Raw genomic sequence first — 24174 nt, forward strand, 5'->3', positions numbered from 1 at the left:
TTTGAGTCCTTTTGGACAATTATCAAGTCATTTTGATTAACTATTAGTGCATGAAGACTTGTGTTCACTCTTACAGCCAACAGCAAAACATTTGGTGAGTTTTGTTTGTGGTTCAGTATTTTAGAGTTTAGCAGAAGCAGCTGTAGAAAGTAAATAAACATGGTGGACTGAGAGCCAGCTGTTCATTCTGATTGGTTCACCTGGAAGCAGCGAGGGGGCGGAGCTACACAGAGCTGGATTACTATTGGTTCTTCCGTTTTTATGTAGAAACTGAATAAAACTCACCATTTAGTTCTAACGGTGTTGAAGAATGCTGTCATAGTCTTCAAATTCTCACAGATTTTATTTCACACCTACAACATGTAAAGACACAATGAAGACAACACAGCACAATAAAAATCGTTAGAAAACATCCTCATGATTTAATACATCAGCTGGTTACAGAAAACCCTAATGTTAGTTTTGATTTTATTCAAACAAAGACCAGTCAAAGACGAGGCGAGAGGCTGGATGTGGCGTTGAACCGTTCATTTTATTGAGTCCAAAAAAAGAAACTTCACAGTCGAGTAAACACCTCTTATAACGGAGCTCTACGTGAGTTTACAGAGAAGAAATAAGAAACTTCCTGCGTACAGGTTTAGAAATTAAAGCACTGCCTTCCACCTGAACCACAGACTGACTCTGGAGACTCTCAGACTTTAAATCAAGTCTTCCTCAAACAGTCGACGTTAAAACTAAGCACTTAGAAGCAGGACAGAGAGCAGACTAGACACACATGAACGTTGATTAAGACTCCGGTAGCTGTGGTTCTATAGTCACTGACCAGCAGTCGGGTCAGACAGGTGTCAAAGGTCGTGTCAGAGGTCGTGGAGGTCTTGATGTCGGTCGGTCTGTCAGGTCAGGTGTCATTGTGTCATGACAACAGTCGCCTGGGGAACAAGAAGCTGCAGCGTTATTGACAGGAAGAGAGAAAACCGGCAGCAGAAACTTTAACGTGTCGGTCTGAAGTCTAGAAACCTCTGAACCCCAAAAACCCTCATCTTATGTCTGAAAAACAGGAAGAATGACACCATTTATCAGAAAGAAGCTGTAAAAACAAACAGCTACTCATCTGTGACGTCCAGTTCTGCTTTAAAACCAACTCTAAGCTTAAACTTTATACTTTAAACTCACTTTATTCTTTATATTTAAAAATTCACCAAAAATTAACAGTTTGCAGTAACCATATTCTGTAAAAACCAAAACTTCTCAGCTCCTTGGTACAGCTATAAACCCGTGATTAATTCAGCTGCAACCAACAGTCATGTAATGAAAATTGTGAGATGTTTCCGATGAACTGCAGGCAGTGTTTACGAAAATCAAAGGAGACATACATCTATAGTACGTGGAGTCAAAGTTTATTTTCAATATTAAAACCCAAATAGAGACAACTCAAACATCTTGTATTAAAAAAGCAAAATACAGGAGGTCCTCAGTTTACGACGTCCTCAACCTACGGCGTTTCATTGTTACATCAGAACTGGTTATGTGGAACTAGTTGGTGAGCGAAGCGGACGAATACGTCGTCACACGGTGCCGTAAGACGGCTTTGTTTACATCTGCCGGTTGTACGCCACCTTTAATTTTGCTGCATTCACTAACTTTTTGCTCTTCATTATGGCTCCCAATGTAAGTCAGACTCTTCTGAAGCTTCAAAGAAAAGCCGTCTCCATGGAAGTGAAATTAGATAGAATGAAACACTTGAAACATGACTTTTCCGAAGAACTGATCGATCTCGTGATGCACTTAGGGGCTTTGTGTACATTTTCGCCAAAGTTCCGACTTACAGTGAAAATCAACACAAGTCGATTTTCACCATAAGTCGGAACTCTGGCGAAGTTCGACTTATGTCAGGCTGTAGGAACGGAACTCTAACGTAAGTTGAGGACTTCCTGTATATTTAATTTATTTGATTATTTTGTACCAGCACCGTAAAAAAATTTCTACATACTTCAGATACACTAGCATTGAGAAGTTTGGGGTCACTTAGAAATGTCCTCACGTTTCAAAGAAAAGCAGTTATTTTTCAATGAAGTTAACATTAAATGAATCAGAGACTCGGATAATTTAGGCTGAGAGTAATGTTTACTGATATCAGGAGAAGTGACACCGACAGAGCAGCAGTTCATGCAAGCAATGCCAGCATCAGTTCTGAGGATTCTCTCTGATCTTCAGGTTTACATGGAGACAACTAGTCTGCTTAGGGAAAGAGTCGTTTTTCTTCAGAACTGCCATCATGGTAACAAAAACTTTTTTATCAGATTACACTGAGGTCACCTTCAAACACAGCTCAGGTCTGCTTTTTGTTTAGATTTATAATTTATTACTACTTAATAAACTCTTAGGATTTTAGTGAAGGATTTTTAAATGTGAATTTTCCATTTTTCAGTATTTAATTTCATTTACACTACTGTTCAAAAGTTTGGAGTCACTTAGAAATGTCCTTATTTTTGAAAGAAAAACTTTTTTTTTTAAATGAAAATAACATCAAATTCATCATAAATCCAGTGTAGACATTGTTAACGTGGTAAATGACTATTGTAGCTGGAAACAGCTGATTTTTAATGGAATATCTCCATAGGGGTACAGAGGAACATTTCCAGCAACCATCACTCCTGTGTTCTAATGCTACATTGTGTTAGCTAATGGTGTTGAAAGGCTCATTGATGATTAGAAAACCCTTGTACAGTTATGTTAGCACATGAATAAAAGTGGGAGTTTTCATGGAAAACACGAATTGTCTGGGTGACGCCAAACTTTTGAACGGTAGCGTAAATTTATGTCCTTGCTGCTCTGTTTTAGCACTGCCTGCAGTTCAGCCAAAAAAAAACAGCTAAACTAGGTTTCATGATTGCACAGAATTTTCTGTTTTTAACAGAATGTGCTTAGTAGAGTAATCATGTTTTCAGATTTGGTTAATTTTCCCTCAGTATGGCACATCGCAGATGATTAGGACCACTGGAATGTTCAAAATCTGAGGTTTTCACTGATAATTGGTGACATTTTAGCCTTTTTTTTTTTTTTTTTTTTTTTTTAAATGGTGAAAATGCTTTTCAAATGTTCTAGTGGGTTTTTGAGTTCAGAGGTTACAGAAACATGTCTGTGCATTCCTATGAAAGGAGGTGAGAATGTATTTATGGTGAGTGTTGCACCAACCATGAATCAGGCCTCAGACAGACGTTTACAGTGTCTATAAATCATTATAATAATACTAACTGGTCCCATACTCTTGTCTTCTACTACATGTGATACTCACCGCTGGGTCGGTCCTAGTAGGTCCGAGGACGTTTGTGCGACTCCTCTCTGGGAGGATCGGCCAGCATCACCTTCATCTTCACTCCGTTAACGACGTGACCATGGAGCATCGCCATGGCTTCATCTGCACACTGAGAAACACAACAACACCAACAATGCAGTTTAAAGGCACAAAAAAAACGAGTACGAGGGCTGATCAAGGACAGTTTGAACATCTGTGTGACATGCTTTTGTGGGTATAACAGTGATTTCTCCACGAAGCTCAAACTTTCTTAGATAATAAAATGCCAGATTCAGTAGCTGGAAGATCTCAACTTCATGTGGAGGATTGTCATGGCGACCAGAGGGTCTGCAGTGACCATCATGAGAAGAAACAACAGTTCAGCTCATCATAAATGAAGCTGAACGGGACTTCCAGGTAGTTTTCTAAATGTTGCAGGAGCACTGGGAGCAGAGCAAAGAGACGACTTCAAATTGAAATGAGGTGCAGCTTCTAAACCAGGGGTGTCCAACATGTGGCCTGCGGGCCAAAAGCGGTCCTCCAGAGGGTCCAATCCGGCCCTCAAAGTGTAAAAATTCACCGGAGATCAAACTGGACTGAATGAGGAACCTGGACTAAAATGAATTTGACGTCTCTGCTCTAAACTTTCTGATCATATCTGTGGTTCTACCTTCCTTCATCATTCAGGAGTTTATCCTCGTCTCACCTGTTTGTCTGCGTACTTCATGTATCCGACTTTCCTTCCTGGAACCAGATGGACCTCGATGAGGGACCCAAAGCGGCTGCAGAGACAGACGGAGGCAGAAGTAACGCTTGTTCACTTTAATAGCAGCGTTTCAGCACTTATCTCGACGTGTGAATCGATGGAACCTCTGACCTCCTGGTTAATGGCGCGTCATTCTGACAGAGCGTTTAAGTCGTCAGCGCTTTCTGACAGAGTAATGAGAGAGCAAAGTGATGTTTACCAGAAGACGTCTTCCAACACGTCCGGCGGCAGCGGAGACGGACTGAACACCACGAACAGACGCTCCTTGGCCTTGCTGTCGGGAGGAGCCAGCTTCTTCAGCGGCGGCAGACTGACGTCAGTCTGAATCCGAGACATCTGAGAGACGGCAGGGAAGTTCTGGAGACACAAACACAGAGGATTGATGAACACTTTAATTTGTATAAAACATACGGGTCAAACACTGGATATCCTCGCTAGCATCCGCCAATGGGTTTGGTGTGTTAAATTTGACAGATATTTTGCTGAATAGGCAAAAATCTGCAGGTTCTTCTGTCTGAGATGTCAGAAAATGGCACCAAGCAGCAGCAGATTGATGTGACACAACTTTATAAATGAGGCGTCGGCTTCAGGAACTCACAGGAGGTTTCATCACTTGGCTGGTCGAAGGTCCGTTCCACACTGACGACATCATCTGAGCTGCAACAAACTGCATCGCCATCCGACCTACAGGACTGAACACAAACACATGGAAGCTTTATTCAAAATAACACGAATAACGACGTGAAGAAAAGGAGTCAGATGCACTTCAGAGTACCAGATGTAGTTTTGTGGTGAACAAATGTGATGTTTGTTTGTAAAAGACATGTTAGAAAGTGACTTTAATATTAGTCGTTTTATTTTGTGTGTCTAAATTGATTTTAATTGTCATTTTCAACATGTATATTAGAAATAACATGCATCCTTTTATTGCCTGATCTTCTCCAGAATGTCTTATTGTTCGTTTGTTTTTATGTGTCACAAGAGTTTATGCATTTTCTAAGCCAAGAATGCTTTTATGTCTGTTTGTGCTTTGTGTGTTTTAGTTAGTGTATAAAAATGGTCATAATTAGTCTATAAATCCAGTAATTCTCCAAACTTCAGTTTCTGTGCATTTTTTGCTCCCATCACGTTTTCCTCCCCAGTCTTAGTTCTATAAATTTATTAACAAGTTGAAAAAAAAAACCACCCGGATTTAACATATTTCAAGTGCCTTCAGGTGTTACTGAAAGTGGAAGATGTTGACTTTATTTGTATTATTTAACTACTTACATACATTATTAGCATCTATTTCATTTCCATACCGTATAAACACAGCACAATAGTTTTGTATTGTACAGAGTTATTTTTGGATATACTTGAACTATACGTTTAAAGTTATTTAGATTTGGTTCATTTTCCAGAAGATCTACACGTCACACAAGATTAGGTTCAAGGAACTTTGAAAAGTTGAAAAAAAATAAACTCTTTCAGATTTCTTTCATAAACGCTGGTGGATTTTGTGGTTCAGAGGGTTAACATTATTATATTTAATTTATTTTTTTGTCATGTTTTGTATTATGACACTGTCTTTTAAGGGGAGTTCTGAATGATGTTCTTTTTAACATGATTCATGTCTTTATTATTGTTCTGTATACATATTAATTAATTAAAACTACATCGTAAACTGAATCTTGTCTGATTATACTGACTCTTTAACATCTGTTCAAGATTACAGATGAAAAATAACCTCTTGGCTGCATTTACAGCAGAATTTATTAATTTGAACTGTCTCTGCTAAACAAACCAACAAATAAAAATCACAAAAATTTTACGTCCCACGCATCAAATTTCAAATAATCCATGTACAAAATCCTAAAAAATGCAGTTGTTGTGTAAATGCTCTTGTTCTGAGACCAAATCTAAAAAAAATAGGAGAAAAGAATATTTAAAATGTCTTTAAAATACCAAATGAGTCTTGAGTTCGCCCTAAAATGTAATTTTTCTCTTGTCCCACCCTCTGATGACCAAACTGGATCTCTAATAAAACAGTTCAAATGAAATTAAATCTCCTTTTTTTGGTTTTATTTTTTTCATTGATGTCTCTTGTAATTGTGGGAACATTTTTTAATCAACATAATATTTTCAATAATAATTATACATGGAACGTGTCCCAAAACAACCCTGTTGATGTTTTTGTCATTGTCTGTCTCTTTTCTGTCATTTTGTGTCTCGGTTTTGTCATTTTGTGTCTCGTTTTGTCATTTAGATGATCAACCAGTTTTCCTAAAGAATGTGCAGAGCAAAGCTATGTCCTCCCTTCTATTTTTCATATCTTCTTCACATTGTCAGCCTTGATTGAATGTCTCACTCTACCTCATATTATCAGGATCAGACTAATTCTTTGGACTGTTTTCCATCAGTCAGTTTGTCCTCTTGGTCAGCAGTAACAGCAGCTAAATATCTAGCTTCTACTGCTGAGAAAAAGATCACATTAGCATGGATTAGCAACCCTGTTACTGTGATTATAGTAGGGTTAGCAAACAACACAGAAAACATGGAATGAAAATGCTACCATTGATGTGGAAGCTGAGCCAATCAAGCCTTTGATAGTTTATTACCTATTATTGATGAATATGGAGCAGAAAACTGGTTTATTTTTCAAACATTTTGAAGCCCAAATGTCCTCCAATTCTGGAATGACCCAGAAGGTAAAAGCTAGATTTGTATGAGTACAAGTTCTTCACTGTAGAAAAACTATCTAGAAAATAGTTTCTTCGGCCCGCAGGCGCCGACATCCACCCATGAATATTTAACAACAAATAAAAGGTGGCTGGGACGACGCGAGGACAAGGTCACGTTTAACGACAGCTGGCATTTTGGTCCCAGAGTTTTAATTACTGGATGTATTAACTTTAAAGAGCATTTCTGCTCTGAAACTCTATTAATCTCTGACCCCACAGAGTGTTCGTCAGCCGTTACCTGCTGCGATCTTCTCCGTCGTCCACAAAATTTACGGCCAGCCTGTTTCCAGGTGGATACTCGAAGCCGTTCAACTTCTCCTTGGCGTAAACTGCTGATCCCAGATTACTGTAGCGAATCAGAGCGTGACCTGCAGGCAAGATGCAGAAAAGTTCAGTTTAGAAAATGGAGTTTAGGTTCATTAATATTAACAGTAAATCAGTGTAGTTTTATATCCTAAACTCATAAATAATACCAATAAATGTCAACTGATCCAGTCACCTGTCAAGTAAACAACATAATTTGCTTCTTTTATTTATTTCCCCATCATCACAAATCAAATATCCTTTTTTGTTTGTCAAACCAAGAAGATAATTAAAAGATTACACTTAGAAATTGTTAATTTATTATTAACTAATCAAGCAAGAGTGGCTCCAACTAACGTCAACGGGCAAAAAAAAAACAGAAACAAGGAAATTATTAATTCTAAAACTACACAGAACATTAAAAGAAAGATCTTTTTTAATAATAATCCTTTATAACAAAAAGTTTTGTGTGTTTAACCCTCAAATCTCTAAAGAAATCACCAAAATGACATTTATCAGAGCCAGAAAGTGTAAAAACAGACAGAATGGACAGATTTTAAGCTTTCTGAAAGTCCTTGAAATCAAATCACGTTATTCTGCAGGTCTCATTTAAAAATTCTCCAAAAATTAACAGTTTTTTCTAACCAGATTCTTTAAAAAACAAAAAATTCTGTGATTCTTGGCACAACTGTGAAGCCACCATTGACTCAGCTGTGACTGACAGTCACGAGACAAAAATTCAGGAAGTTTTCAGCTCAACTGCAGGAAGTGTTACCCAGAGCAGAGAGGAGACCAGTATGGAAATAAAATATAAATAGTTAAATATCTATTAAATGTAGAGTCTGTATTTTTTCCTAGTGTTGGTAACGCCTGTGGACACTTAAAAAATTTATGGGTTGATTTCTTTTTTTTTGGTAAAATAAATAGTCAAAGAAATTCACCTTATGCTGACTGACTGCTATCTTAGGAAGCACTTGATTTGATCTGACTGTAAATTTCAGTTTACTTGTGTGATGTAAAAAAAAAAAAATGACAAAATAAGCAAAAAGTTGGTTTAATGGCATCAAACAAGAAAGGGAAACTGGCTGTTAGATGTTTGGTTTATGCCTTGACCAATGAGATACGAAACCTGACATGTTGCAGTTTTTAAATTTTTGTAAAATAAATAATCGACGAAACTCAACGTTTTTCCATCATTTACGGCACTAGAACTGTGCTGTACCATGCAAAATAAATGTCTGAGTTCTCTCTGTTTCCATAGAAGTGCAGGAGTTTTCATTTTGAGCCACAGTGAATAAAAATGCGACACGGGGAAAGAAACACTCTGTCAGAGCTTACAGTTTAGAGGCTTTAACCTGCAGTTAGCTCATTAAACCCAAATCCTGCTTCCTCCTACAGTTTCCTGTTCATTAAATCAGCATCTCCAACCTTTTTTGCACCACAAATTGGTTTCAAGCAAGACGAGTTTCTACGGACCGGTCATCGCACACAAATCAAAATAATAATCTCTCATTTTTAATTTTAAAAAAGAGGTCCTAAACGAATGAGGCTACGTTTAATTGCTAATTATGCATTTATTTTTTCTTCTGTCTCAGCTTCTAGAGACGTTTGTTTTTTATTCATTTTGGGGTTAGACTGATGGCTTCATTTAATGGCCGGGCATGAAAAGTCCAAAGTTAAGTGCAGGAAACGAGCACAGACAGAAGTGACGGGAAGACGAGCTAGTCAGTTTTCAAAATAAAACATCCTGCAGACTCTGCCGGAAGTAAAATAAAAAAATAAAACCTTTTTATTCTTGCTGTGCGGCCCGGTGGTTGGGCATTAAATCATGAATCTCATGAAGAAATTAACTGCTAATGATAGCTACTCTGCTTTACAACATCAGAAACCACATCATCTGGTGTTTCCTCTTAAAATTAAACTTCAACACATATTTGTGATAAAATGTTCTACACTTACAATTCATGCAGGAGCCTTTTCTGGAATTTCAAACTGTATTCCACAGTATTCTTCAGTAAAAACACGTCTGATTTAAATGCACAGTGCTTTAGAGCTCAGATGACTTTAGTCTACAGCTTATGTTTGATGCTAACCTTTGCTCATCCCGTAGGCGTCTCTCTGCAGCTCACAGTATTCCATCCCAGGAATCAGGTCGAACAGGGCGAAGATCTGCTCCTGAGTCAGAGCCGCCCGGGTGGACATCATCAGGCATCGAGTGAAGTCACCGGAGCGGTAATCCATCACCGGGTAGTTGACGGGATCGCCTAGAAAAAGAGGAAAAACATCAGGTTAGTAAAACAACAGAGGAAAATCCTAAATGAATTTATCCAGAAAGCTGTTTTATCATCAGTTCCCATCGTGGATTTGTTTCATTCAGTGACACTTGATGTTAAACTTGAAGGTCCCATATTATGAAAAAAAACATTTTATTGTGTTTTGTTGGTGTATAAAACTTGGAGGTCTAAAGTAAAAGCAGTGAGAACATGAACACAGATTTTTATTCGGTTCTCTCTGTAGAAACCAATAAGAATGAGCAGCTACCTCTCAGTCCACCACATTTATTTACTTTCTACACTTGCTTCTGCTAAACTATAAAATATCTGAACCATGAGAAAAGTTCAACAAATGTTCTGCTGTAAGAGTGAACACAAGAGTCTTCATGCACTGCCAGCATCTGAGGAACTGAACACCCGGTGGATTATTATTGATGCTAATGTCCTCACAACAATAGGAGAATCCTCAGCGTTAGCATGTTGTGCAGCTAATAACGACATCTGACAAACTCACCAAACACAGGAGATAAAAACAACTGAGCTGACAATTCAGAATTTTTTTTTATCTAAAATGATCCTCAGAGAGAAAGTTGGACGATAGAAAGTCATGGTTTAACACTATTTTTCACATAAACAGAGAGAGTCTTCTTCCTGAAGGGGGTGGGGCGAGCAGCTAAACAGCCTCTTTAGAACTAAAACCAGAAGATTCATGGAGGAATTAACCGTCTTTGTGATGAAAATTTAAACTAAAAATAGCCATGATTTGGGAGCTTTAAATCTGAATTAGGATGCTAAATAAAGACTCACCCATGGGGAAGGAGTACTGGTTCATGTTGTCTCCTCCGACAGAATAATCTCCTCTTCCTCCTCCTCCTCCTCCTCCTCCGCCTCCTCCTCCTCCTCCACTGTAATCTTCTGTGACTGTAGCTTTGGTTCGAGGTTCAGCCAGAATCGCCCTGTAGGCTAAAAAAAAAAAACACAAACATCATCAATATTATCACAAAACAAACACCATATTAATTTAACCAGTAAAAGAGTCTGAAACTTACTTTTGTCACAGTTTTCTATGGCGTTGGCAGCTTGGGAAGGTTTGTAGTATCTCACATAGCCGAGTCCTTTACTTTCTCCGGTGAACTTATTTTTGATGATCACGCAATACTCAATATCTCCATATTCCTAAAACACAGAGGAAACAGGCAGAGACAGAGAGGTTTATTTTCATTGTGGAAAGTTTTTGGTGATTATACATGAACAACTGAGAGGAAGTGATTGTTAGAGTCAATTTTTAAATAATTAGAGAACTTAAAATTAAAGTTCAGTCTGTTTACTTGCATCTGAAAGTCCAAGAGTTTTAGTTAACAAGCAAATACCACAAGATTAAACATGATTCCTGAGTTAAGTGCTAAATTCCATCTAATTTTTCTAACTTTTTGTACATTTTATTGCAGTTTTACGTTTGTTTTTTTTTACATAAAAGCAGGAGATACAGAACAAAAAGGTGAGAGCAGATGAAAAAGTATGAAATATAAAGTAGAATAATTGTCCAAAATGGCTCAAAACATGTCCAACATTTAGGAAAATGTGCTCAAAGTGACTCAAAATTTGTCCAAAGTGACTTGAAAACTCTAAAATGTCTGAACCACGAACGAAACTCATCAGAGGTTCTGCTGCAAGAGTGAACACAGGAGCCTTTGCACATTCAATCTGTCCCAAATTACTCGAAACATGTCCAAAACGATCAAAGTGTGTTCAATATGATTCCACATTTGTCCAGAATGACTCAAAACTCATTCAAAATTTATAAAAATATGTTCAAAATGACTTACAATTTGTCCTAAATTACTTGAAATTAAAAAGAAATGTTTGAGTTACGTGCAAAGTTCACCAAATGTTCTGCTGTTGGCTGCAAGACTGAACACAACAATCTTTGAGCACTCAAAATTCACAATAATGGCCTGAAAAACTGTCTAAAATGACTCAAAGCATGTCCAGAATTAATCAAAATGTGCTCAAAGTGACTCTCCAAAATGATGAAATGTGTTTTTTTTTTGGGATTATACATAATTTAATACCATTTTAAAGTGAAAACTGATATTGTGGTCAACACAAAGGTTTAATCACCAAAGAATAAAATATGATTCCTGAGTTAAATGCTAAATTCCATCTTAGTTTTCTAACTTTTTGTACATTTTATTGCAGTTTTAGGTTGGTTTTTTTTTACATAAAAGCAGGAAATAAAGAACAAAAAGGTGAGCAAGGAGATGGAAAAGTATAAAATATAAAACAGGCATATTTACTTTGAATGTGTTTTTCAGGTCCTCCTCTGAGAAGGTTTTAGGGATCATGACGAAGATTCTGGTCAGTTCTTCATCCTCGACGTCTCGGTGCCTCGTAGATGACCGTGACTGAGCGATAAACACCTAAAAATGAAAAAAATCTGAATTAAACTGCAGGCTAATGAAGTTTTAAAGTATAACTTAAATTAAAAGACTACGCTGAATCTCCAACATGTAAAGTTTTGCAGTTGGGTTCCAATGATCAGTGGTGAATTGATTAATCGTTGCAGTTCCAGTTTAACATCACATTAATTCTACATTTTATCTACATAATGCCATTACATCACAATTTACATTAGTCATATTAACTCATGCAGAAAAGTACTTTCAGTTTAATGCATTTTAAGAAGCTTGTTTCTGAGGCTTCCTGATATAATAGAGATAAATAGAATTCAACAACACTTGTTTATCAAGATAATTCACATGCCTTCCTGTTTTCAAGCAGAAAGCCTGAATAGAAATGATAATTGAGTTCTACTGGCATTTTAAAATACAGAAATCATCGGTTTTGCAGATATCTGATGGATTATATGCTTTAAAATATAATATTCATGGTCATTTTGATTCATTACTAACATTTTAGCCATAAGAAAGGAGCTGAATTCACTACTGGAAGGTTGAAAACCGTATTATGCGAGCTGCATTGTTTCTTTCAACGGGTAAAACACCTGGATAGACTGAAAGAGAGCAGGTAGAATAATAAAAACTAAGATAAATATCTTGTTATCGTTCTAAAATAGAAAAAGGTGACGATAACTTCTCCCATAGATCAGGTTTTTTGTGGGTTTGGTAGTCTGTATGAACCTTTAGCTCCGCTTTGTTGTGTTGCTAACGTTAGCTATGAAGCTAATGCTAACTACGATGCTAACTACGAAGCTAATGCTAACTATGATGCTAACTATGATGCTAACTATGAAGCTAATGCTAACTATGATGCTAACTATGAAGCTAATGCTAACTATGGAGCTAACATGTCTGCTGGCTCCGTTTAAACAAAAACTTGCTAAAACCTAAACTTCGTTAACCCGGGTCCCTGCCGGCTCTCCGGTACCTTGATGGGCTTCGTCCCCTCCACCAGAACCTTTCCGTGCATCTCCTCCATGGCCAGGCAGGCCTGAGACGACTTGGCGAACTTGACGTACGAGATCCCTTTGGACTCCTTCGTCTGCTTATCTTTGACCACCCAGACCCCCTGGATGTCCCCGAACCCGTTGAAACTCTCCCGGAGCTCATCCTCGGTGATGGACCGGCTGGTGACCACGAACAGGCGGCTGTTGGGCGGGTCGTCGAGGTTCTCGGTAGCTTGTTTGGACGGATACTCCTCCATGTTGCTGCTCTGGTACCGAACCGTCTACTGCTGCTGCTGCGGCTGCTGCTATTGCGTTCATGGGCCGCTCGGAACTTCAGCTACCAGGAAATAACGGCTTTTGTTCGTCAGTTGAGCCTAAGAAGTCGAGGAATGTCTTTGCTTGTTTGTTTTGTTATTTCCTGTCCTCTGATATGCAAACACGAAAAAGTGCCATGTCAAAAATAATATTTAAACTTCTTTATTAACACCAAAGACGAAAAAAAAGGAATCAGTATAAGAAAACAGATAAAATAACTATATCAGATTAAATACATTGAAAGCAGCACAGACGTGGCATAAACTGGCACTTTTTTGGATATTTAAATGCATTAAAACTGAGTAAAACAAACTAAAAAAAAGACAAAATGCAGAAAAAATAATCTTTCTTTTCTGGCAGAATTAAAGTACTGACAGTTTAGATCAGTCTAAAAAAAACATTAGCTGATTAATTATAAGCAGCAGGAAAAAATAACTATCCATAAAGTATTTATTAACACTAAAGGGGGAATTAAAAGACAAAATAAGGCAGCATGTTCATTTATATATCTCCTTACCACACACAAATACAATTCAAAGTGTTTTACGGGAATAGGGCAACAATGTGTGTAGTACATTAAGTTAACTGAAGTTAAATAGAGTAAAACCTGTACAGATTAGTTGAAAAAAAGTCCACACATTTATCATTATTTCTTGCATTTTATAATAAGAAAGTGTAAGTGTATATTCTATTTTATTGTAAACCCCCCCACCCCCATAATGCTAATGTGTAAAATAGACAAACAATAATTAGTTTACGTCAGAATTATATTGAAAATAGTGCAATTATCAGGTTGAAATCCTAATATATGTGAGCTGAGACCTCAATTATTTCATCCAATATTTTAATACATGCTTAAGATTTTATAATTTTAATTTTAAAATAATTTAGGTAAATACAGTTTTGACATTTTGAAGAGTGTAGCAGCTGTTTGTGTCTTTATTTTGTGGCGGATATAGGTGTAGTGAAGGGAGTTTCCTAATCATTTGTGTGATTCAATCTTTAAATGTGGTGCTTAGTGAAACAATGAGGCGGCTGGTGAGTTAATCGTGACATTTCCTACAGTCCTGAAGGCATCAGTGCAGCTGCTAGTGATAGTGTGTTGTGTTTACTGACATCTGCTGCTCGGGAGGTTTAACTGAACCCGTGAACGTTACAAAATGATGCTACAGGAGAGTTTTATAACAGAGTTCTGACCTCAGCATCACAAAGCCGGTGTTGGATAACATCAGGAGACAGAAAACAAAGTGTTGAGTTCTATAAGCTGCTTAGAAGAACCTGCTGAGAACTCTAATTTACTGTAAATCCAAGAGAACTGCTGCTCATATCAGATGTTAGTTTGATTTTAAATTGCTAAATTTTTTAAGTTGCCTCATTATTAGATTTTCTGTTAACCAGCATCACATTTATTTGATTTATTTCCATCTACAACCTCATTTGACGAATACGTCGCCACGCGGCACTATACGAGGAAGACGGCTTTGTTTACATTTGCTGGTTGTACAACACATTGGATAGTGCTACATTCACTTTCGTTTGTTTGTGTTTTTTTTTTTTTTGAAACTGTTTGCCTTTCATTATGGCTCCCAAGCATAAGTCAGGTTCTTCTGACGGCAATGCTTCGAAGAAAAGGAAAGCCATCTCCATGGAAGTGAAATTAGAATAAATCAGTACTTATGTATGTGAGTTTCAACTTACAGCGAAAATCGCATTACGTTGTGTCACAGAAATGGATTTCTGACCTAAGTCGAGGACCCACTATATACTTTTCAGAATCGGTCCAAGCATGCATGATTGAATTGGATCAGCGGTTCATATAGTCACCTCACACCTAGAAGATCCTGGGTTTGATTCCCAACCCTGGGATCTTTCTGTGTGGGTGCTGCTGGTATTGTAACAAATATTAATTCTGTCATTTTCAGCCTTTCTGTGTGAGGGAAATACAGGGGGTCCTCGGTTTACGACGTCCTTGAACTATGGCGTTTCGTCGTTACGTGGAACTAGTTAGTGAGCGGAGCGGACGAATATGTCATCACGCAGCGCTATAACAGGAAGACAGCTGTTTTTACCAGCATCACTTCTGAGGATTCTCTCTGGTCTTCAGGTAGATATTATAGTTTGGAGAAGGTCGGATTTAGATTACAGACCAACATGGAGACAATTAATCTGCTTAGTCATGTCACGGAAGATGGCATCTTCAGCATCTTGCACTAGCTAACTGTTAGCATCGTCACTGGTCACTACCTGGAGCATCTCCTAAACGGGCCTGGGCCAGCTGAACGTGGCAGTGCTGGTTGGATTGTGTAGAAGCAGTGTGAACTGGCACTCGTGGGGTGAATCTGGGACGCCAGAGTTCATCCTAGTCTCCTGGAGGTGCTGTGGGACTAAATGGGCGAAACATCGTTGAAGACCCCCAGAGATGTGTTAGAAATCACTGGTGTGCATCGTGATGGGTCAGGGATCCTGGGTCCTTCACTGAGTGCGCATCTTTTTTGTCTTGTGTTTAAATTAACTAATTTGGGATGACATCAGCTAACAAGGAAATACCATAGAGGGGAAAGAGTAATTTTTCCTTCACAATTGCCATCATGTTAATAAAAACCTTTTTGTCAGATTACATTGAGGTCACCTTCGAACACAGCTGAGACCTGCTTTTTGCTTAAAATTATTATCTATTACCACTTCTAAACTATTAGGATTTAAGTTATTTTTTAAATGCGAATTTTCCCATTTTTTACTGTTAAATTTTTTATAATCATAGGTCACTGAGGTCATATTTTAAAACAGCTCAGACCTGCTTTTTGTTATTAAATTCTATTTATTACTCTTATATTTCATGACCTGAGTCTAGACAGATGCTTAATGTATAACTTTGTAGTACTGCTACTAAACTACGAGGCTTTAAGTGAGAATAGATGTGATGTTGTGAGATACAGACTTATTAAATTATTTATTCTTAGGTTAATAACAGTTGGAGCTAATCTTGATACATTAACGGTCACATAATTCACATAATTCATACTAAAGTTCACCTTGAATGGCTTTTAAACTTGTATATTTTTTAACCCTGACCTGAGCTTCATGCAGTCACCATGAACCACATGAGACAGAACACAATGTTTGGTTCCTGCTGAGAACCTTCAGCTATTAAACAATGTCTGCTGTTCTAAAGACAGAAATTCATAAATTAAATCGTTAAATATTAGTTTGACTTCAGTTTATTGAAGTTTACATTAAGATATTTGATAGACAATGTGTGTTTGTGTGTGTGTGTGTGTGTGTGTGTGTGTGTGTGTGTGTGTGTGTGTGTGTGTGTGTGTGTTATTTTTAAACAGCTGCTGACTGACCCGTCTGAGGACAAACCTTCAGATCAGATCAGATCAGATCAAATGAGGTTGTGACACAGATATTAATTCTATTTATTGTCAGTAAATCTATTGTACATATAATAAACATGAACACAAATGAGGATTTTGTCGTGTTTTCTTCACTGTAAGTTTAATTTTGTCGTAGTACACTGAGGGTCACCTGAGGTCACCTTCAAGATCAGCTCCAGACTAGCAGCTCACACTGATTTTTCTTTATTGAGTTCTATTTATTACACTTAAAACTTGTTGATATTTCATGTCTTCTTTACACACAGATGCCTAAGGTATAAAATTTTCATTTATTGTGGCATTAATTACTAAACTATGAGGCTTGTTGAGAGGTTAATAACAGGTGGAGCTACTTAAGATGTAATAAGAAGGGTTCAATTCAAACCCACATCTAGAATAGTTTAGAAACTGCACAAACATTTGTATGCAAACTATTTTATATTAAAAAAATATACTGATATTTAGATGTTGTCTATATTTCATCTTGAAAAATGATTGACAGATACTGGTATATTAGGTGTCTGAGGCCCTAGATCGATTTATTTTTATTTTTTATTTTTATAAAAGTTTGAATAATAGAAAAAATGCCCCCGAATCTTTTCATCAATTTTGATTACGCACTAAAGCCCTGAAAAATAACATGAGATGAGTTGATCCGGAACTATTTAAACTGTCTGACACCCCAAAATACCAATAAATGAATCAAATGAAGTCACTGTTATTAATATAGCACATTTAAATCAAAAGTCTTTGTGCCAAAAACCAGCAGAAAAATAAGATTTGTGTTATGAATCAAGTTAGAAAGTTTAAATATTGACGTCAAAAGTGAGAATAATTTACATTTTAAAGATTAAAAACCTACAAAACTGACAGAGAATATAATTTTACTGTATCTGACAGTAATAAATAAAAAGGCCCTACAGGATTATTAATTATCGAGGTAATCGGACTAATTTAGAAGTGACCTTACAAGAATATAAACCCCACAAATTAAAAGCATGAGTAAGCTTCATGTGTATTATTTAGTATTTTGTGTATGTCTGTTTCATTTAATATTGTAAATTAAACAATTTTCAATGTATTAAACATGTCTTTTTTGGCACATCTTCACATTTGAATGTTAGTTAAATAAATTACATAAATGAAACTAATTCCAGGGGATCACAGTTTGATATAACTCCCCTGCATTCCTGTGATATAAGGCCCAACATGAGTGGATGACCTTACTCTGTCCAGTGTCGCTCACACTACACTAATTACATCCTTTGATAAGTGGGATAACAGGTTAATATATAAAGCTTTCTGGACTTGATCAAACCTCTTTCATGTCTGAAAATCCTCAGAACACCTGTGATCAGAATAAGGAGCAGTTATTCTGATGTTTTCTCTCCTTATAAGGCTCCTCCAGTAGGTGTCTGAATCTCCACAATGGAGGCTGGAGAATGCGGCAAGAGGCTTGGGAAGGTACCAAATCTCACTCTGAGCTTCCTCTAGTGAATCCTCGCCTCCTCTGATGTCAAAATAACAACAAAATGGCGACATTGAGCGATAGTTTGAATTTCTTTTAATCCTGAGTTCACATTTGATTGTTTTATTATGAAAAAAATTCTGATTAAAATGTAAGAAAAGAGCTCATATGAGGAGGCAACTTGGTGTTGAAATGAGATCCAGCCCGATCTAAAGCGCACGTCAGCGTCGTAGGAAATCTCTCGGCCCGCACGTGATACGTGATGACGTCAAACGCCGGTGCCTCTATAGTCTGGTGACCTTCTTTACGACCGTTACTAACCGCTCGTCCGCAGACAGGAGCAGCTCCAACCCGCACCGGAGAGGTTTTACCTGGGCTGATTTTAACCCAACAGGTAAACTCTTCCCCCGCTCTTTAACGGGCTCTGACAGAACCGGAGCCTCTCGGTGTCATTGTTCCGAGCGATGCTGCAGCGGAGGAGCGGAGATGCTGAGCGGCTAACGTTAGCTGTTGGTGAATAGCTCCGCTGCTCCGTTTGCGTTAAGTCACAGGACCGGTTATTCAAGAGCAAAGCGGCTTTTTAACACCGGTTTGAATTCGGTTTTTAATTTTTAATTCGCTCCTTAACGTGTCCGGGTTTCGGTAACGGTTGCGGCCGATACACCGGGGGCGGACAGCGGCGTTCTGGCACCGACATTGAAGCATCCTTGACGGGGGAGGCTGACCAGGCCGGGGGGCTGAGTGGAGCTTAAAGGCAGTGAGGTGTGCAGTGATAAACGGTAAATACGGGCCTGGGTGTCCCTGTAGCTGCCGGTATGATAGCGGTTGTTCCGGTCAGAGGAGGCCGGTGTGTGTGTCCTTGATGCTGCCGGGAAGGATGAGAGTCTCCCGGCTGCCCGCCATGTTAGAGCTCCGCCACAGGAAGTTAGCTTCTGATTGGACGCTCCTGAGTCAGCAGTTAGGGGAATCTTAAAACGATTTTTCTGCCAGTTTTCCGCATTTTGATGAATTAAAACCACATTAGACACTTTCATTAAAACTTAACTCTGTATGTAGCCTATTTTTACATTTATTTAACCTTTATTCTCTTTGTGAAACTGTAAAAAAAAAAAAATGAAATTTTACTGCTTTTTCTGCCAGTAGACCATATTACAGCAGGTACAGCTTTGATTCCACTGTATATAAACCAACCAAACCTGGACTAGATTATATTAGAACAGGCTAAAAACACAATTTATGGATGTGGAGAAGGCGAAATAAGAGAGAGTTCCACATATAAAAAAAGTCAAGACTGAACACCATCATGCATAGATGGATCAAATCTGGATTACACTGTTTGAAAGAGTCTTTACAGGACAGTTTCTTATTCGTGTAGCTTTTATTCTACTTGTGAAAATGCAAAAAATTAAAATTTCACTGCTTTTTTTGCCTGTAGATCAAATTGCAGGTGCGGCTTTGATTCCACTTCATAAAAACCAGTCAGACTTGGACTAGATCATACCAGAAAGCCTAAAAACACAATTTATGTATGTAGAAAAAAGAGAGATTTCCACATTTAACAAGGTCAGGATTTAACACCATCACGCATAGATGGATCAAATCTGGATTATATTGTCTGAAAGAAGCCATAGAGTCTTTGAAGGACAGTTTTTTTTTTTTTTTTTTTTTTTTTAATGAAGCCTTTATTTTACTGGTGAAAATGCAAAAATTTTAAATTGCACTGCTTTTTTTTATGCATGTAGATGACATTAGAGCAGGTTTAGATAAAAACTCACGACATCTAAGTGGTCACATCTTTACTGGATTATCCTAGAAAGGCTAAAGACACAATTTCTGTATGTGAAAAGGGTGGAGAAAAAAATTATTTCAGAGCTTTTTCTACATGTAGACCATGTTTAGCCATCAAACACCGTTATGCATCGATGGTAAAATCTGGATTTTTATTGTCCTACAGAAAAAAGTCTTTCAAGTCACAGTCACAGATTTATATTAGTGAAAATGGAAAACTTTTACAGCATTTTATAAACTTACACCACATTAGATCAGGTCCAGATATAAAAACTCTATGCATAGCATGATCAAACCTAAACTAGATTATGTAAGACATGCTAAAAACTTAGTATATTAATTCAGAAACCTTTTACTCTAATTGTGAAAATGCAATAAAAGGGAGATTTCACAAGCTTCTTTCACAACTGGACCACAATAGACAAGGTCCACATCAAAAACCTACACTTAAAATGCAAAAATTCAGAGTAGAGAGGCTAAAAATTCTTGGGAAATGTGTGAAAACCTTTATTTTAAATGCAAAAAAGGAAGATTTCCCTGCTTTTTTTTTTAATCAGGTCCAGATCAAAAAAGACTATATGTAGACTTTTCAAACCTGGAGTAGATTTTACCAGACTATCTTTGAATGAGTTTCTGATTTGTGGAACTTTGTTCTATATAATGAAATGCCACCCTGCAACCCTAATGAGAATTAAGCGGTATATAGATGATGGATGGATATTAAAATGCCAAAAAAGTGACATTACACATGGTGATTTTAGATCTGGACCTGCTCTAATGTGGTCCAAATGTAGGGGAAAAAGCAGTAAAATTGTACGTTTTTGTACTTTTAAATGTGTGAAAGTACCCCTCAGAAAGTATTAAGTGTTTGTATAGAACATCTAACATGGTTTGTGTGTAAAAATGTGAAAAAATCCAGAATATTTCCTTCAGTGCTGCCAGTTGAGTGCTTTAGCTTGACCTACCAATGAGAAGCTAACTTCCGTGTTATCTTTGTGAGATAATTCCGTTAGATGATCCACCTGCTGCGGTCTTTAGCCAAGTTAGCTTCAGTTAGCATCTTTATTATAAAACACCACCAGATGTAGCTTTGTAGATCATTTCTGCTTTAATTTCTGCCTCATATTTAACCGCTGTTGAAGGTTTCAGATGCGGAGGTCACGCTGGGTCAGGTGGATTATCGGTGTTCCTGTTAAATGTTTCCCCCTTTTCATCCCTAAAGAAGGAACTACTTTATTTACTGTTCAGAAGATGAGAAAGCAGCGGGCTGGAGGTGCTTTAGAGTGATTAAATAACACGAACAGGTCAAGTTTAACTACTACTGCTTCAGATAAGTACGTTAATGCTGTCTTCGCGGATTTATGCGCTTAAATCTACCCCGGTCCAACCTGGCAGCTCTACCGGCTAACGGGAGCTAAGCTAACGGGGCTAACGGCGGTGTGCGCTGCCGGTTTCCTTCCGTTCACCTTCGTCTGACTGAACGTGTCTAAAGTCGGTAAATTAAACCAGCAGTCACCTTAAACGACCTTCACAAGATGGCGTCGGTCAGATGGAGGTTCCTGCCAGAGCTTCTATGAATAGAAGACGGACAGCAGCTCAGTTTACAGCCACTGATTCTGACTTTATTCTAACAGATGTGGTTCTGTACTGTTTTCTGTGTTCAGCTGATTATGGGAGACATCAATAAAGGCAAGAAGGCTTTCGTCCAGAAGTGTGCCCAGTGCCACACGGTGGAGGAGGGCGGCAAACACAAGGTGGGACCCAACCTGTGGGGTTTGTTTGGACGGAAGACGGGCCAGGCAGAGGGCTACTCCTACACAGACGCCAACAAGAGTAAAGGTCAGTCTGCTGCTGCTGTAATTACATTTATTTATAACGCACACGTTAAACAACCAGAGCTGCACATGATGTGAGGCATACGACATCAAAATTATACGTGCAACACATCCAGATGGCATAAAATTAGTAAAAGAAGATTACTTACAGTATGTCTCGTGTATAAATCTTTGATTTACACATGAGGCTGCGGCTTTACTGATTTACTTTAGCTTCTAGAATAAACTCAACAATTTATTTATGTTTTGTTAAAATCTGATTATTAATTAACAGCTCCAAATATATTCCATTTACCTCACATTTCAGTATTGGTCATCATTTTACTCTAATTTATTGTGTATATTTAACAGCATTTTGTACATTTTTTTAAGGGGCAGTAGAAATAAAATTTACTGTCTTACTAATGTCAACATCTAAAGTAGAAGCAAAGTCAAAATGGCTTAACAGTCATGATTAAAGCATTTCTACAAGAAACCAGCATCATGTGTTGCAGGACTGATCGATTATCTGATATTAAAACACAATTTGAAAGAATTCAGTTCACAGATCAGTTTCTGGACATTTTCTTTAATTTCTCGTCACTCTTGGTTCATTTTTCTCTGCAATCGAAAGTCCTGCAGCTCCGTGGAAACAGAACAGGAAGAACTAGAATCAGGAAGAACAATGACAGAATTTATATATATTTTAAAAGATTGTTGATTATATTACAAAAAATGTTTAATCAACATGTTCCACGATTCCCAACACTGATACAAAATGGCGGTTATATGCTACTGCATACATTTTTATTTGTTTGCGTTGTTCTCTCTTCTGTTTTCTGTAAACACAGATCAGTTCAGCTGAAAAGTCTTCTTTGCTGCATCAAGGAGCTCAAAAAGTTTTTGTCTTTTATAGACTAATGGTGTAATAGTGGCATCTTTTGAAATAATATAAAATAAAATAAATTATTTTTGAGCTTAGATTTGTTTAATCTTTTAAATACGTCACAGACATGTAGTTCAAGAAACAGAAAAATTGAAAATCCAATGACTCCAGTTGCAGTCTTTGGCTAATAAATGGTTTTATTTTGGGGTAAAAGGACAAAACAAGCATTATAAACCCATTAGTAGGCCTTAAAGCAGCTTTAGTAAGTCTTAAATCTGTGATATCTGACCTCATGTTCCTCCAGTTTAAAGCTCAGATCCTTCCTGGTTCCTTTAATAAGGTCTTCTGGAGGAAGGTGAGGCCTTTAACCGCAAGAACACCAAACCTACCATCTAGCATGGTGGTGGCTCATATCCTTCTTGTTTCCTTTACCAACTGAACTCACCTCTTTTTCTTTCTTTCTTTCTTTGCTTGCAGGTATCGTGTGGGGCGACGACACCCTGATGGAATACCTGGAGAACCCCAAGAAGTACATTCCTGGAACCAAAATGATCTTCGCCGGCATCAAGAAGAAGGGTGAGCGCCAGGACCTGGTGGCGTACCTGAAGTCAGCGACATCATGAACAAGTCACTGAAAGCTGAATATTTAATGTCATTTTGTTGTCCTTGTTTCGGCCACTACATTTTAAATCTGTGGTTTTATGTTTAGTCATTTGCACTGAGGGTTAAATTATGATGCTGAGGTTTGATCAAGTGACCAAACATAAAACTGACTACCTTTCTTTTTTTTTTTTTTTTGTGAATCTGTACTAGCAAATACTAATCACATTATTTAAAAAATGCGAGTGATGATTCACTGTCATTCTGTTCTCCATGACGACGCACGTCCGGTACTGTCTGCTAGCAGAGCTATCGCGATCAACCTCATTTTTAATGTCAGAAAAGTACAAAAAACTGCTGTCAGCTACATGAGATGATCCTGTGAGGAAGTATCTTTGGGTTTTTGGTGGTTAACTGGTGCTGATTTTAAAGCTGGTTAGATTTTCCAGACTGAACCTGGACATAGTTTAGCGTTGTGAGCTCCTGAAGCAGCCCCTCTGAGCTCCTGTTTTTATTTCCTGCCTGTCATCAGACTTGTTACGAGTTTTTAAGTATCACGCTAACGGTCACACGCTGTTATCCGCCGCCTCACAGCCGAGAATTGTGGTTTAAATCTCTACTGATGCCTTTTAAATCCACTATTCTGAGACTTGGTGTGAAATCAGCCGCAGATGCAAAACCCGAACAATGTAGTGGAGCTACTGTATCATGTAGGGCAACATCTGGAGAGAAAACGCTGTTATTTACCTGGTTTCACAGGCCTGAAAGAGTTTAACTTATTTAACTGTAATCTGTGTGTGGAGCTGCTAGCTGTATATTATGTGGTAGCTATTTGTGTGGTTGAGGACAGGATGGTTGAAGGATCAATAAAAGAAAACGTCCAGAAATGTTAAAAAAACAAAAAAAAAAAAAAACGACTCGGTTTCTTCTCTACAAGGTGTTCAAAACGCAAATACTACTTTTTTCACTTGAGTCAAATGTTATCTCTGCAGCTGTGTGTGTGTGTGTGTGTGTGTGTGTGTGTGTGTATATATATATATATATATATATACACAAAACAAATCTATGTTGCTAAAATAGGCAATTTATCATATTTATTCAAAAATAATAATGATATATAATTATATAGTTATTTTATTTGTGTATATATATATATATAGTTA

At 37.7% G+C, this 24174-nt stretch overlaps 2 protein-coding genes across 3 annotated transcripts; one reads left to right on the top strand and one right to left on the bottom strand.

Annotated features, from left to right (window-relative positions):
- Window positions 1-324: 324 nt before the first annotated feature.
- rbm45 (RNA binding motif protein 45) lies at window positions 325-13063 on the bottom strand. Of its 2 annotated transcripts, none has more exons than XM_023294432.3 (11): window positions 12745-13063; window positions 11655-11777; window positions 10407-10533; window positions 10165-10320; window positions 9178-9348; window positions 7020-7149; window positions 4660-4753; window positions 4261-4418; window positions 4002-4077; window positions 3296-3425; window positions 325-353 (listed from the first exon to the last, which is right to left on the bottom strand). In XM_023294432.3, exons 1-10 carry the CDS (start codon window positions 13018-13020, stop codon window positions 3309-3311), a joined length of 1428 nt encoding a protein of 475 aa, XP_023150200.1. In that variant the 5' UTR covers window positions 13021-13063; the 3' UTR covers window positions 325-353; window positions 3296-3308. The 2 variants fall into 2 exon arrangements, with proteins under 2 accessions (XP_023150200.1, XP_023150201.1); XM_023294433.3 differs by lacking the exon at window positions 325-353 and adding an exon at window positions 514-929 and having other exon boundaries at window positions 12745-13062.
- Window positions 13064-18174: 5111 nt separating this feature from the next.
- Window positions 18175-23256, top strand: LOC111585047 (cytochrome c). Its single transcript, XM_023294435.2, has 3 exons — window positions 18175-18317; window positions 21376-21550; window positions 22889-23256. Exons 2-3 carry the CDS (start codon window positions 21382-21384, stop codon window positions 23032-23034), a joined length of 315 nt encoding a protein of 104 aa, XP_023150203.1. The 5' UTR covers window positions 18175-18317; window positions 21376-21381; the 3' UTR covers window positions 23035-23256.
- Window positions 23257-24174: the final 918 nt, after the last annotated feature.

The sequence above is a fragment of the Amphiprion ocellaris genome, chromosome 16, assembly GCF_022539595.1.
Source record: "Amphiprion ocellaris isolate individual 3 ecotype Okinawa chromosome 16, ASM2253959v1, whole genome shotgun sequence".
Taxonomy (NCBI): Eukaryota; Metazoa; Chordata; class Actinopteri; family Pomacentridae; genus Amphiprion; species Amphiprion ocellaris.